This window comes from Festucalex cinctus, chromosome 1 (assembly GCF_051991245.1).
Source record: "Festucalex cinctus isolate MCC-2025b chromosome 1, RoL_Fcin_1.0, whole genome shotgun sequence".
Classification (NCBI taxonomy): Eukaryota; Metazoa; Chordata; class Actinopteri; order Syngnathiformes; family Syngnathidae; genus Festucalex; species Festucalex cinctus.
Window position 1 is genome coordinate 34,306,887 of NC_135411.1, and position 16,128 is coordinate 34,323,014.

General features: G+C 45.0%; 1 protein-coding gene and 1 long non-coding RNA gene across 2 annotated transcripts in view; both read right to left on the reverse strand.

Moving 5' to 3' along the window:
• Nucleotides 1–2,260: 2,260 nt before the first annotated feature.
• Nucleotides 2,261–5,755, reverse strand: LOC144025501 (uncharacterized). The gene is made up of 5 exons (XR_013284898.1): nucleotides 2,952–5,755; nucleotides 2,766–2,812; nucleotides 2,638–2,679; nucleotides 2,527–2,560; nucleotides 2,261–2,451 (listed from the first exon to the last, which is right to left on the reverse strand). It is a non-coding gene; the product is annotated as an uncharacterized LOC144025501 (long non-coding RNA).
• Nucleotides 5,756–9,889: 4,134 nt separating this feature from the next.
• slc1a9 (solute carrier family 1 member 9) overlaps nucleotides 9,890–16,128 on the reverse strand; it is a 48,927-nt gene continuing 42,688 nt past the window's right edge. Inside the window, exons 14-16 of the mRNA XM_077531621.1 lie at nucleotides 13,370–13,504; nucleotides 11,160–11,598; nucleotides 9,890–10,163 (exon numbers count right to left, since the gene is read on the reverse strand). Of these exons, the coding sequence (XP_077387747.1) occupies nucleotides 9,987–10,163; nucleotides 11,160–11,598; nucleotides 13,370–13,504 (751 nt within the window). The 3' untranslated portion in view covers nucleotides 9,890–9,986. The remainder of the gene's footprint in view (nucleotides 10,164–11,159; nucleotides 11,599–13,369; nucleotides 13,505–16,128) is intronic.

Genomic DNA, 16,128 nt, shown 5'->3' on the forward strand with positions numbered 1-16,128 from the left:
ATGAAAATTAACCCAGATGAATGCAGGCCCTCACAGTAAATTCTGTAGAGAAAATATGACTCTATTTAGAGTGGGACTAAATAGACTAGATAGAGAGTAGAATAAAGAATAGGAAAAAATAACAAAACTGACTCAAGGGTGGAGGAGCAAACTCACAACCTTCAGCTTGGGAGACAGCTGAGCTACTCCCTGAGGCTGAGCCACGCAGCTCCTGTTTTCTGTTAGTATATCACTCGTGTCAGCTGCAGCTGATTCCATGGTTCCATGGACTCTTCAGCAAACAGTAGGAGGGGCATGGCTCAGGTGGTAGTGTGTCAGTCTCCCAAGCTGGAGTTCGTGAGTTCGTTCCTCAACCCTTGAGTGATTTTTATTTTTATATATATATATATATTTATTTATTTATTTATTTTTTTCCTCTCGGCGGCACGGTGATCGAGTGGTTAGCACGTCCGCCTTCCAGTGCTGAGGACTCCGGTTCGAGTCCAGGCTCCGGCCTTCCTGGGTGGAGTTTGCATGTTCTCCCCGTGCCCGTGTGGGTCTTCTCCGGGTACTCCGGTCTCCTCCCACATTCCAAAGACATGCATGGCATGTTAATTTGGTGCTCCGAATTGTCCCTAGGTGTGCTTGCGAGTGTGGATGGTTGTTGGTCTCTGCGTGCCCTGTGATTGGCTGGCAGCCGGTCCAGGGTGTCCCCTGCCTACTGCCCAGAACCAGCTGAGATAGGCGCCAGCACCCCCCGCGACCCTTGTGAGGAATAAGCGGTCAAGAAAACGGATGGATGGATTTTTTTTCTCTCTTCCTAGTGTAAATCTTTAACCTGGCAATATCCATCTGGTACCTCTCCACAGTAATTTCGTCAGGAAAAGGCGGGACATTCTGTACAATAATTCGAGCTGATTGGACGATGCGATGTTTGTTTTAAGCAATCACGGCCACGGGTGAAAATTTAGTGTTTGTTCTTGCCGAAGGGAGGAAAAGCATGAGCATCTTACCAGCTAGAAATGCACAAAGCACCTCTCGCTATTCAACAAGGAAACGGTGAGTAAATCTGCGAGAACAGAATTAATTGTAGCATCCATTCGTCCATGTTAGGCACTGGCTTCCTGGTTTTGTCACAGTTGCATATCCCGCCCCCAAACACAATGCCGTTCTGTGATTGGTCCAAAATGTATTCTCCGGGGTTTGTGAACTCACAAATACCGCGAGAATTCATCTTGCAAGAGCAAGGTTAGTAAATCTTAGCTGACTGCAAAACAGAGTATTTGGTCCTTCTCTAAATAGAGTCAAATTTACTCTAAATAGAGTCAAATTTATGTCTATAGAATGTACTGTCAGAATCCTTCCAAATTCTTCTCTGCTCAAAGCCAAACGATGTGTTCATATTCTCTGTCAATTTTGTCCGTCTATCTGTGTAACTATCACCACACATCTAATTAACCAGCTGCAAATCAGCCATGGGGATGTACTCTACTGAAAGATGAATACCAGTAAATACTTTCATGGTATGTAAAAGGTCTTCATTTACTATTAGGGGCTCAACCTAGCTAAGAAAATGAGGCTAGCTTTGGTGGCTAAATTTTGCTATTTGATATCTACTGATAGATAGTGTGTTTGCATCTTGACTACTTTAGCACACTTTTTTTCTGCAACTTTAAGATGGTGGATGTAAATTTAAAAGCAACACTGCTGCTAACTATGCTTGATTAATTCTGCATCAAGTAATTTGTTTGCCACATTAACTCTTTGACTGCCAGCCATTTTCGGAAAAGGTAACCCCATACTGCCAGCTGATTTACAGAATTTTACCGATCTTTCAAGCTCCACAGAAAATGTTGTGTTAGGACTATGGAAACGCGGATACTACCAGATGAAAGATTGAAGTCTCATCTTTCATCTAAAAAAAAAAAAAAAGTTTGTTTCTACCTTATTCGGATCTTCAGTAATCAACAATAGAAAACAGCTTCGTTTCACCCAAATCCTCTATTTTCTTCCAAAATACGGAGAAATCAAGCTTTTTGTGAAACGATGTTATTTCATGCACTCTAGTGAATTTGGCACTTTTTTTTTTTGCATGAGTGATTCTACAAACACCTACACTTCTATAAAACACTACCCCAACAATAAAAAATGTTTTTGGATTGCAAAATAACAGTTTATTTACATGCAACAGTAGAAATCCGAACAAATAATTTGGAAAACTCTTTGCAAACTATTTACACGTGCGCAACAGTTTTTGTCAGTCTGCTTCTGCATGGACTGATTTGCGTAGAGGTTGGTATGATGAACGATGTGCTGGAGAAGCTCATCCGTGATGAAGAGCTCCAGGATGTCAGCTGGCAGGTGGGAATTCAGCTCTGCTGCAGCATCCCTTGGTCCTGGTTTTGCAGCAAAGGGGAAGATGGTTGGCTGCCAGCCGAATTCATCAACTTCATGCCAGCCAGACTTTGGGATCTGCAAATATACATTTCAATATCATATATTATTTTAGAGCACTGTGATGCAATGTGTGTGTGTGTGCATGTTTACCTTTTTTTCTTGGATGTATTGGTTGATGCACATTCTGTAAATTATAGAAGACGTTTACCATCAAATATTTTATTAGTGCTGTGGAGAATCTCTTTTTTTTTTTCTTTTTACCTTTGTTCTGCTCACTGTGAGAAGGGTCACTTTGAGTAGGAGCTGAAAGAAACATATACAATTACAATACTATCGAAAGACTTTCCTTTTATTGTTGCGGTGTATTGAAAACGTTTTTTTTTTTTTACCTTTCTTTGTCGTAGAACCAGCGGTCGGACGTTGCTGTGAGCACGATCTATAAAATATACATTCACGTTTGTATAGGTAATAGATGTTTTAGTGTATATCAGCACATTTACACACGCTGCTAGCAGATCGCCCGAAAAGTTAGAAAAGTAATCTTACTAGCAATCTCTTAGCATGTTAGCGCTTACCTTCACGTTCTTTGGAGGACGAAAGACTGTCCAAGACTGTCTTGCATCGGACCCATAGTAGTCGTCATCGTCCGATGAAACGTCATCTGTGCAGACGTGCTCGGTTGTGCACCACTTTTCTCCGGTGTTAGCATCGCTAGCCGGTGGGGCCTTAGGACGTTATTAGCATCGCTAGCCGGTGGGGCCTTAGGACGTTATTAGCATCGCTAGCCAGTGGGGCCTTAGGACGTGGTCGAAACGGCCGCGTCACCGCTTCAACTATGACTTAACCCCGTCATCACTGTGCTCTTGAGCACTGGTCGATGCTTTTGAGCTTTGAAAATAAGGATCAAGCGTGAGCTGATTGCCATCTGTAGCCTTTTTGACTCCCTTAGCCAAGGTAGCCATTCTCTCCCCCTCAACACTCTAGCTCAGCCTCTCTTCTTCTACTGTTGTCTCCTACCCGATCTTGTCCAAAAGACTCATCACAGCCATCTAGTGGCCAGGAATACTCATATAGTAACCCGATCGGCTTGATACTTGGAGCACAGCTGCCCAAGGCTTTCCTCCACCCGTTTCCATAAAAAAATATAGTAGACGTCAATTAACGTCTATGGCGGCCAATCCTAGGATTATACTGAACGTTTTTAAACGTTTATGGCGATCAAAGAGTTAAATGAGGGTAACAAGTGCAAACAACTGCATGAACTTTAGTGTCAATAAATTTCTTTGCTCGAACATGCCTGTTGACATTGTGACTTGCACACTATGTACGACAGTCCTTTTCCCCCCCCACTCAGTACGGATGAGCTCCCCTTTTTACATAATTCTCAGGTTGAGTGTGTATGTGTGCGTGTGCTTGTGTGTGGTATTGGTATTGAGGAGTTGAGGGCTACGTTTTTCGGACATTCAAATATGAGACGTCACTATATAAAACTCACAGCAGATTTGCAGGCTGGTCCAGCTGCTGCTTTTCATTTGCAAAGCGGTGACATCAACAGACATCAACATCCTTCTTGAAATAATCATCATGCTATAATGGACGCCACATGGTTCTTTGATTTGCTTTGTTTTGACGTGGAGTCACGATTGACGTTTCTGGGCCAAGACTCCCATTAAGGACAATTCATTAGGTACACATGATGAATGCCCACTTTTGATTGACACTAATTTAATAATATCTTAATTATTGTGGTTGTGAAACACCAGCTGTGTGTAATCTTCTGGTGACCTTAATTAGCAACAGGAGAGATTGAAATATGAATACTGGATCTCCTTAGATTAATATTTCATACCCCCCCCTCACACACGTATAACTGATTAATAATTAATCTGTCTGTAAACGTGTGTTGTTTTAAATCAATCCCGACCAGAAGAAAGCGTTTAGTTCTGGAATGTCACACAGAGAGAAAAGCTGCCAATGTTTGTGGAGACTCAGATTGGCTTTGATGTTAAAAAAATAAAATAAAATACAGATTTGGGCATACATATTTGTGTAAAACAGATCGAAATACTATTTATGATTATTTATTTGTTGTATAAATCATATATGTTTGCTTGCATTGTAGCCTACTAAATCAACTGCACGGAAGGCTCTGACAAAAACAGCTCCATAGTCTACAGAACCATCCATCCATCCATCCATCCATCCATTTACTACCGCTTATCCGAGGTCGGGCCGCGGGGGCAGCAGCTTTATGCTACGTTCTCACCAAATCCGCGTAGAGTGTTTTTGGAACACTTGCTGCTCATTCGCGCTTTCGTGCTCACTGGAGCTGAGGAGGCGTGTCCCTTGGTGAACAAGGAAGTGGAGCACTTTAGCGAGTCAACAAAAAGTGAGCACCGCCAACTACTTTCACTTCTTTCCTGGGACTAAACAGCCGTGGCACTATTTTCACCTTTTTGATGTACGTAATAGCACTTTCGCTTTTTTAGTGGCAATCGGGCGGCCGGCATTTGAGCTAAAAATAGCTTTGGCGTTAATAATAAGCACTACTGCTAACTCGGTATAGTTCAAAAGCAAGTAAACAGACTTACCAGCACTTTCTTGATCATCATTCTGTCACGGCTGGCCTTGTTGTTGCGCTCGGGGTGACAATAGAGAGGACGCTGTGTGTGACGGGGCCCGTACTCGAAGCCGATTGGCTACCGCGAGGCGAAACGCGAAAAAAGTTAAATTTTTTGAACTTAGACGAATATGCGAATGTGCGGATTTTCGTCGCGAATGTGCGGATTTTCGCTGCCGCGCACCGCGTCCCAACGCGCGAAACGCGTCCTCCGCGCCGCCCCACGCACTTTCGTTCCGTTGCGCGCGAACTCCATTGACTACAATGCAAACGCGCCGCCGAATTGCTGTCCCTCGCTTTTGGTGAGAACGCAGCATAAGGAGGGAAACCGAGACCTCCCTCTCCCCAGCCACTTCAACAAGCTCCGCCGAGAGACATAGTCTCTCCAGCGTGTCCTGGGTCGTCCCCGGGGCCTCCCGCCGGTGGGACATGCCCGGAACACCTCCCCAGGGAGACGTCCAGGAGGCATCCGAACCAGATGCCCGAGCCACCTCAGCTGGCTCCTCTCAACGCGGAGGAGCAGCGGCTCGACTCTGAGTCCCTCCCGGATGAGCGAGCTTCTCACCCTATCTCTAAGGGAGAGCCCGGACACCCTGCGGAGGAAACTCGTTTCGGCCGCTTGTATCCGGGACCTTGTTCTTTCGGTCACGACCCACAGCTCGTGACCATAGGTGAGGGTTGGAACGTAGATCGACCGGTAAATCGAGAGCTTCGCCTTTTGGCTCAGCTCTTTCTTCACCACGACGGACCGATACAGAGTCTGCATCACTGCAGACGCTGCACCGATCCGCCTGTCGATCTCCCGCTCCATCCTGCCCTCACTCATGAACAAGACACCAAGATACTTGAACTCCTCCACTTGGGGCAGGATCTCATCCCCGACCCGGAGAGGACACGTCACCCTTTTCCGACTGAGGACCATGGTCTCGGATTTGGAGGTGCTGATCTTCATCCCAACCGCTTCACACTCGGCTGCAAACTGCTCCAGTGAGAGTTGGAGATCCAAGCTTGATGAAGCCAACAGCACCACATCATCTGCAAAAAGCAGAGATGTAATGCTGAGGCCACCAAACCGGAACCCCTCAACGCCTCGGCTGCGCCTAGAAATTCTGTCCATAAGAATTATGAACAGAATCGGTCGAGGTCAGCAGCACCCCATCCCCACTATATACAGTGTTAATGGTGCACTGCTTTCCTCTCCTGAGACGCCGGATGGTGGACCAGAATTTTCTCGAAGCTGTCTGGAAGTCGTTTTCCATGGCCTCACCGAACTCCTCCCATGTCCGAGTTTTTGCCTCAGCAACCGCCGAAGCTGCGTTCCGATTGGCCAGCCGGTACCTGTCAGCTGCCTCCGGAGTCCCACAGGCCAAAAAGGCCCGAGAGGACTCCTTCTTCAGCTTGACGGAATCCCTTACCGCTGGTGTCCACCAGCGGGTTCGAGGATTGCCGCCGCGACAGGCACCGACTACCTTACGGCCACAGCTCCGATCGGTCACCTCAACAATGGAGGCGCGGAACATAGCCCATTCGGACTCAATGTCTCCCGCCTCCCCCGGGACAAGGGAGAAGTTCTGCCAGAGGTGGGTGTTGAAACTCTTACTGACAGGGGATTCCGCCAGACGTTCCCAGCAGACCCTCACAATACGTTTGGGTCTGCCAGGTCGAACCGGCATCTCCCCCCACCAACGAAGCCAACACACCACCAGGTCTACAGAACCGCTGATGATAAATTAAATAGCTTTCATGTATGAGGAAGGATGTCGGTAAAGTGCGAGTGGTGTAATTACTCCGGAAGGCAGCAGAGGTCGCTTTTTCTCAGCATGAATGAAGTACAGTGAATAAAATCAACACACGCATTACTTGTGGGCTTATAGTTCATATTTGAACTATCTACCTATCAATCGATATAGACCACCTACGTACCAATATAGCTACCTTCCTAAAAAAAAAAACGTAACCATCAGGGCCGGTTGTAAGCAGGCTTATCTCAGGGGGCAGTCAGAAATGTGATTGCGACATCAAATGTACACATCATGCGCCAGAACTTTTCTCTCCCTGTGCTTATAGTAACACTGTTTTTGATTGAATTGGGGTGTTAGCTGTGTGTCCAGCACCAACATAGAGAAGTGAATTGCACTTTGGCCTCTCCCTTCAAACCTGTCCAACTTGGGTGTCCCACCTGAAGATGAAGCTCCTGGTGGTACAGCTCTGAAGGTCACCGAGGCACGAAAAAACCCTGACCATAATTAGGTAGCAATCCCTCAAGGGGGAAAATTTTTAAAATATATATAAAAATATCCTTCATCCAGATTTTATCAACCAACAACAATGCACATTTCTTAACTGGATGGCCTAATTCTCACAAAAAAAAATAATAATAAAAATAATAAAATAAAACTCAAGTAAGACTTCACACACTATAATAAATATTTACAAAACTGAAAGGTAGTCTTATGAATAATTTAAAAATAAATACAAACAGATACAAACACCACACACGGCTCCTCCCGATATCGGTGCTTGGAAGGACCCCCGACTTGAAATCGGGCATATCCAACATGTTGGATTTTTTGGCCCGACTTCGCTCCGCGCAGCAGATTGACGGTGACGTGCAGCCAATCAAAATGCGAGCCAGCGAGGAAGCCGGTGGGGAATCCAAAATCCAAACAGTCATGACGCAGCAGAAAGTTTTTTTTTTTTTTTTGTTTTTGTTTTTTTTATCTACCTGCCAAGCTACCTACGCAGAAATCAACCAACATACCTATAGACATAACTACTTAACTCCTCAATCTGCCAACCTACACACCCATCATTATACCCACCCTTCGCACTTCATCCATCTGGCTAACTACCTTCAACATACATACCTATCAGTTGACATACTGACATTAAGGTCTTTTAAAGCATTTGTAATCCCCCCAACAAACAACGCCAAACAATTGCCTCCGCCTTGCCTCTCCCGTCTTTTTTCCTGTAAATGACAATGACTGCAATACCACACACTTGCACACATAAACCCAACTTCTGTGTGCCATTTTCTGTTGTGTACCGTCATGGTGACGCGCTACCTGCCAGATTAGCGCACGACTGTGCCAAAGTTGAATGAAATGCGTCAGAACATCAGCAAACTTTCACCTCCACCTCACTTGACAACACACACGCAAGCATGCAAACAAACACATAGACAAACACTGCAGCACATAAACACACACACCGGGTCTACCACGCAATCATCCAGGGCTCTTATGCTGTCTGGGAAGAATGAGAAGGATTGACGTCTTTCTGGCCATCTGCCGCCCCCCCATCCCATCTACCATCGCTCCATCTTCTTTGAGAGGATTAAGTGTGTTGATATGTGTATCTTTGTCTCATCAATGATGTGCGTGACTGTGTGTGTTTGTCCAGTAATTTCTTTGTATTATTATTATTTTTTATCTTTATCTGTGACGTGTGACCCTCTTTCGCACAGCAAATCCTCCCACAGAAGGTAACAAGAAAACGCTACTCTTAAAGGAACTCTCGAAGGGAGTTTTATTGCAGTGCACACAGACCTGCCACGTCGAGAAAAAAAAAAAAAAAAAGGCATTCAAGCAGAGTCGGGATGTGGGAGGTGTACGTTCCAGATCAACAAGATAAAACCAGACTAAAAGGCAACACACAAAAAAACTGTGTGGCTCATGTATTTCGGCAACAATGAGTCAACAAACATGAGAAATGGAAGGATAAGTGAGACACCACATTTTCACTATGCAGTCCTGTTGAAGGTGAAACAAAATGGAGGACACTGTCTTGTTCTGCCATTTTGGTACCTCAACTTCAGGGGCAAGAAGTGATATAGTATGGAGAACCTTTCCCCATTCCGTACCAAACTGGACCAAACAGTAGGTGCGTTTCCATTACCCCTTTTCGCAAAAATAAAAGCGATATTGTAATATTTCGATAAAGTACAATTTCGAATTGTCAGTGTTTCCATTGAAGAGAGTTTCGCTTCTGAGGCGCAATTCTCGGAATGTCCCGTCCCGCGAGACCTCGCTGTTCTGTAGGAGGTGCTCATGATGTTTACGGTAGACGGACGCCCGGTGTAGTTATATTACTTTAAAAACACTCACCCCTCATCGGGCGGTTTCGGGCATTTAGTGTTGGTGTTGTTGTGCATGTCCCTCGGCAGTCGGCATTGCAAGCAATTCTGACACGAAAGCGAGTGGTCGCGTACTTCCTACTTCCTTTAATCCTGAAATGCTGTTCTCATGCAGAAGCTGGGTAAAAGGCGGGTTACAAATTATTAAAAGTTTCTGATGTTTTCTGCTATATTAACCAGACATGGCAGGACAGGATTTCAAGCTCTCCTCTCCAACTTTTCGAAGGGGGCTCGCTCGATTACACCTCTCTCTCTTTTCCGCTCATGACGTGCAGTAGCCGATACAAATCACTTCAGCATGTAAAACGAAAATACAAAACCGAAATTAAACATTCTCAAAACAAATAGTAATTGAAAGTTTATTAAAAATACACAGAAACAACGTGTTACATTCCTTTCCTCCGTAACCGTAACTAATGCGCAAAAAGTGTTTCCATTACACTTTTGCGAAATACTTCTTTTTCGATACGTCTCAAAAACCACCTCATGAGAGCGCAAAAACGTTTTTGCGATATTTGAGAGTTTTTTCGCAAATCCGGTGTTTCCATTACCAGCTTACTTTTGCGAAACATGCCTTTTGTGCAAAACTGAGGGTAATGGAAACGCACCTAGTGTTGCTTGGTGTAGGGTTGGCTGACGAGACACTACGTTTTGACTTTGCAGTCCGGTCCAGTTGAGGGTGGCGCAATAAGTGAAAATACCAAACAGCTTTCACAAATGAGCCTTTTGCTTTCAAAAAGATGACTCAAATACAGTGAGAGATAAATTAATTTAATAATTTTAGCATCAAATGAAAAGTGTTTTGATTGTAACAATACAAGAATTGAAACAAGTGGACGTTAGTAGTTGTCTTCACGGTAGGTCGCACGGTTGGATGGCGTGCCGCCGGTCGTACGCGGTGTCGTCGCTCTCCTCGCCGTCGCTGGTTTCGCCCAGGACGCGCTCTCGTTCTCGCTCCTCCTCCTCCTCTGTCTCGCTCTCTCGGTGCAGACGGCCGCGGTCCCGGTAGCAGCGAGGCAGGGTGGGGAGCTACACACACAAACACGTCATTCCAGGCAGGTTAACTGTTTGACCAATATATCACACTTTAATGTTTTCTTTATCTATCTAACTACTTACTTATTTACTGTTTATGCTACTGCAACATAGCTACCAAAAATCGACCTACCATCTATATAGTATACATCTACTTATAGTATACACCATACCAATATGCCTACCTACCAATCTACCCAAGTGCCTACCTGTCTTCCCAGCCATCTAGCTATTTATCAACCCACCCAACAATATACCTACCAATACTCCTGTATCTATCCTTTCTACCTATCTAGCGACTCACTCGTCTACCAAGCCATCTAGCTACCTAGCAACCGACCAAATTACCCAGCTCCATAACTACCTACCAACTATTGAACTACCAGCTATCAAGCAAACGACCTACTCGGTCCCAACACATCTATATATATTACCTACCTAACGACCGACCAAGCTATGTACCTACCCATCAATTTAGCTACCAACCCAACAATCTACCTATGTTTATAAACTAAAATCTATTTAACTGACCCACCCATGTTGCGAGATAACTTCCTACCAACCAAACTACCTACTCACCCATTTACCCACCCATCTGACTACCAACCTTCAACATACCTACCAATCAACTTACCTACCATCAACTTACCTACCCACCCGACAGTATGACCTACTGACTTAAAGTACTTACCAACAAACCCACAAATATATCAATCAAGCCAACATTCTATCTTCCTCCATAACGACCATCTCTACTAAAATACCTACCAATGCACCCATTCAGCTACTAACGACCTACTTAACCAATCTATCTACTAATTTATCAAACAATCCCACATACTTACCATACTTACTATATATCCACCAATAGGTGGATATATAGTAAGTATGGTAAGTGGTGTCAGCTACTTAGAACATAGAAGAGGAACAACTCCAAAACCACATAAAATAACACTGAACCAATATGGGGAGCACAGAGCATGCTCATACCTGGTTGTCGTGGCTGGGCAGGGCACAGTAGCCCGGCTCCGTCCTGCAGAGGAGGCGAGGTGAGTGGGCGCGGAAAGGCCGGGGGGAGTGGGAGCACACGGAACGCGGGGAGGGTGAACGGATAGAGCGCGGCGAAGGGGAGCGGATAGAACGGGACGGAGAGTAGGTGACCGAGTGGGACTGTGACAGGACGTGGCCGTGGTGGTTCTGCTTGGGAGGCCTGGGAGAACGGGGAGGCAGCTCGGGCGGCTTGAGCGGGTCCACCAGGTCCATCTCAGTCAGGATGGGTGGTGGCGGGATGAAATCCAGTTCCTCCTCCACCGGAAGAATTTGCATTTCGGCCGCGTCTATTTCCTGGAGCTCCGCTTTGGACAAGTGGTCCACAATGCCGGCCCCAAACGAGTCGCCAACAACATTGATGGAGGTGCGCATCCGGTCGCTGAATGGTAAAGGGAGTGAGTCATAAGCTTAGTCTTAAGCTTCAAAAAGCCAGTCTCAAGATACAGTGACAAACATCAACTAATGGATTTTAAAGTTAAAAGAATATAAGACTTATGAAAAATTAACCAGCTATTCTGTGAAATAGTTAATTTCAACTCTTCCCTGAAAAAATTCTCAATTTATGTTGAGCGATTATGATTTGATAGCACTTTTTGTGAATATTTCTGCATTAAGTTCAGTTTCGGCCATTTTGAACAGTCACGTGATCATCATGACGTAGCGCGTGTGTAAAATACACATTGAAAGACATGGCTGCCAGTGACAACAAAGAGATGAGGAAATATTGCGTCCCACGGTGGACATCAAAGGTGGAATTATGTCCTGTGGCAAAAAAGCAGTTCTTCAAAAGCACAGCCACGGAGGACTTGCCAAACATTTGTGTCCAGCCAAAAAAAGCGACCGATAAGAACTCATTCGGCCGGCCGGCTCATAGAAAGTCGAAGTTGGGGACCGTCTATAAGTTGCGTGTTAAAGAGGCGCAAATTACCAGTCAAGTCACCATTGACATTGTTCACTTTGGAAATTTGTGGACGGTCCCTAACCTGGACGGTAAACATCCGGGTGGCTTTTACTCTGCTAGGTCAAGCTATATGTCGTGTGCTAAGCACGCTTTAGCCCACATTAGGAGAGGCCAACCCCCCACCCCCACACGGAATGACATGAAACCTGACGTGCTGAGGATTTTACTTTGAACAGAATTGGTGCAGAATTTGGGATAGTTGATGGCCTTGTTCTTGCCCATTACGTCAGCCAAACTCCCATTCAAATGAATGATGGCTGTCGTTTACACACCGAATACGTCATCACGATCACGTTACCAGGATAATGGCGTTCACTACGGTATGTTCTTATTTTGATAATTAATCACGTTGAAAGAAAATTCAGGAAATAAGAAGCCAGAGATACTTGCAGTTTTATTCTTTATACACAATGCCTAATCCAATACTGGAAAATTAGTTATTAGTGGTGTGTTCTTTTATGTTATTACTTGGGTTAAACAAGTCATCCAATCTTGCTTATTAACTTTGTACTCAGTATCTTTACTTGGCAAAAACCTACATCTCCACATTGTCAATGACCAACCAATGGACAGCAGAGTGTTTAACGAGCAAACCATTCCTAAAGGACCATACTGATCTGCACTAGAAAGATCTTCTACAAACCAGGAGGTTGCTGGTAAAGACGTCTCAAGATTCAGGTCCCAAAGTTACTGTGGCAAACAAGTCAAGTGGAGTCCTCATTCAATTCAACCAAGTTAAGTCAAGTCATTATTTGGGTTAAGTAAGTCTTGTGTCAAATCATATAATGTCGATCAATCACAAAAAATATCAGCATCTGTAGCTGTTCTAACACATCCACAATCATTGACCGTCTCCGACTGCCGAATACTTGAACGTCTTCTCAATTAATATAGCTTACCTATTATATTTGTGGGTTGCATAGAGGTGAATGAAGTGAGATGTTGTAATTGTCATGACTCTTATCTTTGAGTTTCATGACTTGGCAAGACTTGGCAAGTTAGGTCTCATGAATACCATGCCAACGTCAAGTCAAGTCTTCGATAAGTTTTAGCCAAGCAAGACCCAAGTCTTAAGTTTGGTGACTCAAGCCAGAGTTGAGTCTAGGATCTACAAGTCCCCCACTTCTATTGAGCTTCCTCTGCATTAATGACTTAATGACACCAACCCGCCAAACCCCTTTTGACTCACAGCAGCCAGTCGACAGCGATAAGCAGACTGATGTCCTGTGTGGGGAGGCCCACGGCGGTCAGGATCAGCAGCATGGTGACCAATCCGGCGCTCGGGATACTGGCTGCTCCCACGCTGGCCAGAGTCGCCGTCATGCTGGGTTGAGAAAGGACAATCGCGTCAAGGACATACAGTATGGCTACAACTGCAGCACCAGTCACTTTTTAGACCCTAAAGGACTTTGTAGAGTACCATGAACTTGGATTTTTTTTTAGCCCATTCTTGAAGCTGATTTATGATTCTTTACTGCTAGAAGAAGACAAGGTCTTATGTCTTCTCTCCGTTCTGGACGCGACCATTTGTTTGGTCAATTTCCTTAGGGACTGTCACAATCCTACAAACCTTGATGGAAGTGGTATCATACGGATTTTCACCATCCCTGAACTAGGAGATTTTGGAGGACCAACCCTACTAAGGAAGCATCTTAAAATTAAGTTATAAAACAATAAATTAAAATGTGAGAGCCATTAAGTTCAAAATGAAAGACTGCAAAGTGAATTCAGAGATTTGTTTCTAGATACATCATGCATATTTGAATATAATTACAGAAAATGTGCAACGATGGAAAACGATGTACTCAGATATAGCGTTAAACTATTTTTCATTTCATTTTCCATTTAAGTTTTCCAGATTTTTGGGGTGCGGCAAAAACGGGTCCAATGACACACTTGGGGCCCAGATGAATCACTCTTCCTGTATAGCAGTGGTGTCCAAACTACAGCCTGGGGCCATTTGCGGTCCGCCATCCATTTTTCAGTGGGCCGCAACATATACTAAAAATGGCATTTGACACAGTTAAAATAATTAAAGAAAATGTTTGGAGACAGTAAAAGTAAGAAAGGAGGGTGTAGAAATAAATGGGTGCCACTATTACAAATAAATTGGTTGATATACTGTAGCATTTTTCTAGATATGCAAAAGCAAGCACAAATAAATTATTTGTACGATTTTTTTTTTTAGGACTAAACACAATTTATCTTCATAACATATGTGGCTCTTGCGTCCTTCTGATTTTCTGTATGTGGCCCTCAAATGAAGAAGACACACCTACTCTATACTGTAAGAACTTGAGCGACTTCATTCACATCAGCAGTTACCTTCTAGGTATGCCGACACCCCAAAATGCATTTTCGTTCAGATAGTCCACTGGTGGGGCTGCTGTAGAGCGCCTTGTTGTCGGCTATGAGTGCACGCAGGTCACAGAAAGAAGGTAGATGTCATGTTTCGGTTTTGGGTGGTTGGGTTTTAATTTGGTTTTGTGCGTTTGTGTTGTCTTTTGTCTCCCCTAGTCTCGTCACTGTTAACCTTGTCCACCTGTGTGTGACTCCCCTCCCCGTTTGTGTGACCTAATTAGTGCCCTCTGCCTGCTGTGTTTCCCAGGTGTGTCTGGTTATTGTCTCATTCGTGTTGGTATAAGGGAGTGGTGTTTGTTTCATGCGGGTGTGGGAGCATTGTATGTTGTATCCACGCCAAGTATCCACGCCAAGTTTCCGCATCACGCCACGCCAAGTCCCCGCATCACGCCATGCCAAGTCAAGTCATCCACGCCTTGCCAAGTCAGTCCACGTTGGTCAAGCCACATCTGTCCAGGTTCGTCATGCCAGTTCTGTCCCCGTTCGTCACGCCAAGTCTGTTCACGCCAGTCTATGTTCTGCCAAGTCTGCCCACGTCAAACCCAGTTTATGCACGTCACGACCAGTCTACTCACGTTTCAGCCTGTCAATAAAGTTATTCTAATTACTGTCAGTCCTCTTCCTGCCTGTTTTCTCCTCCTCTGGGTCCATCCACCACAGCCATATCGTGACAGTAGAAGAGTGAGGTAAATATTTTTTTCAAGTCTGACGTGACAGCCAATGTGTGGGCAGGGGTTTCGCACTGGCAAGGCCGCTTTAGAAGGCCATGTTGTCGGGCGTGGAAGAGCGACGCGATGGTGGGTTATATTCCAGCCACTGAAGACTTCCAGGTTGTAAAACTGACATCTGGGGAACTTTCAGTGCATTCAACACACCTGCCCGCAGTATTCCAAAGTCTATAGAACGGATAGATTTTTCAGGATTCTGAAGCCTCTTTTTATGTATTTTGCAATGTTGTCCATCCATCCATTTTCTTGACCGCTTATTCCTCACAAGGGTCGCGGAGGTGCTGGAGCCTATCTCAGCTGGCTCTGGGCAGTAGGCAGGGGACACCCTGAACTGGTTGCCAGCCAACCGCAGGGCATACAGAGACGAACAACCATCCACACTCACAAGCACACCTAGGGACGATTTGGAGCGCCCAATTAACCTGCCATGCATGTCTTTGAAATTTGGGAGGAGACCGGAGTGCCCGGGGAGAACATGTGCAATGTTATCATATTTTTCTTTCTTCAGTCTCTGCTCCCACATTTGTGGACAACAGCATGCTACATCTGTGAAGCTGACAGTCAGCAATGTGTCGCATATTTATGACCATCTCTCGGCCACAAGAGACAATACAGTATTTAGAGGTTAGACTCGGCGGTCACGTTGTCATTTATCAAATAGTTGCACACACACTGTGAATCATTTGTCGGGGTAACCGCGACCGCTCCATCTCCAGACAACTGTTTGCCATCATCACTCTGAAGCAGCGCGAACGAAAAATGAACAAGTAGACTGCTCGTATGTTCATCTCCGTACATCAAACATGACAACGCCGACTAGTTCCCAAAGGATGCGCTCGTGAGTCAATGTGACCTACCG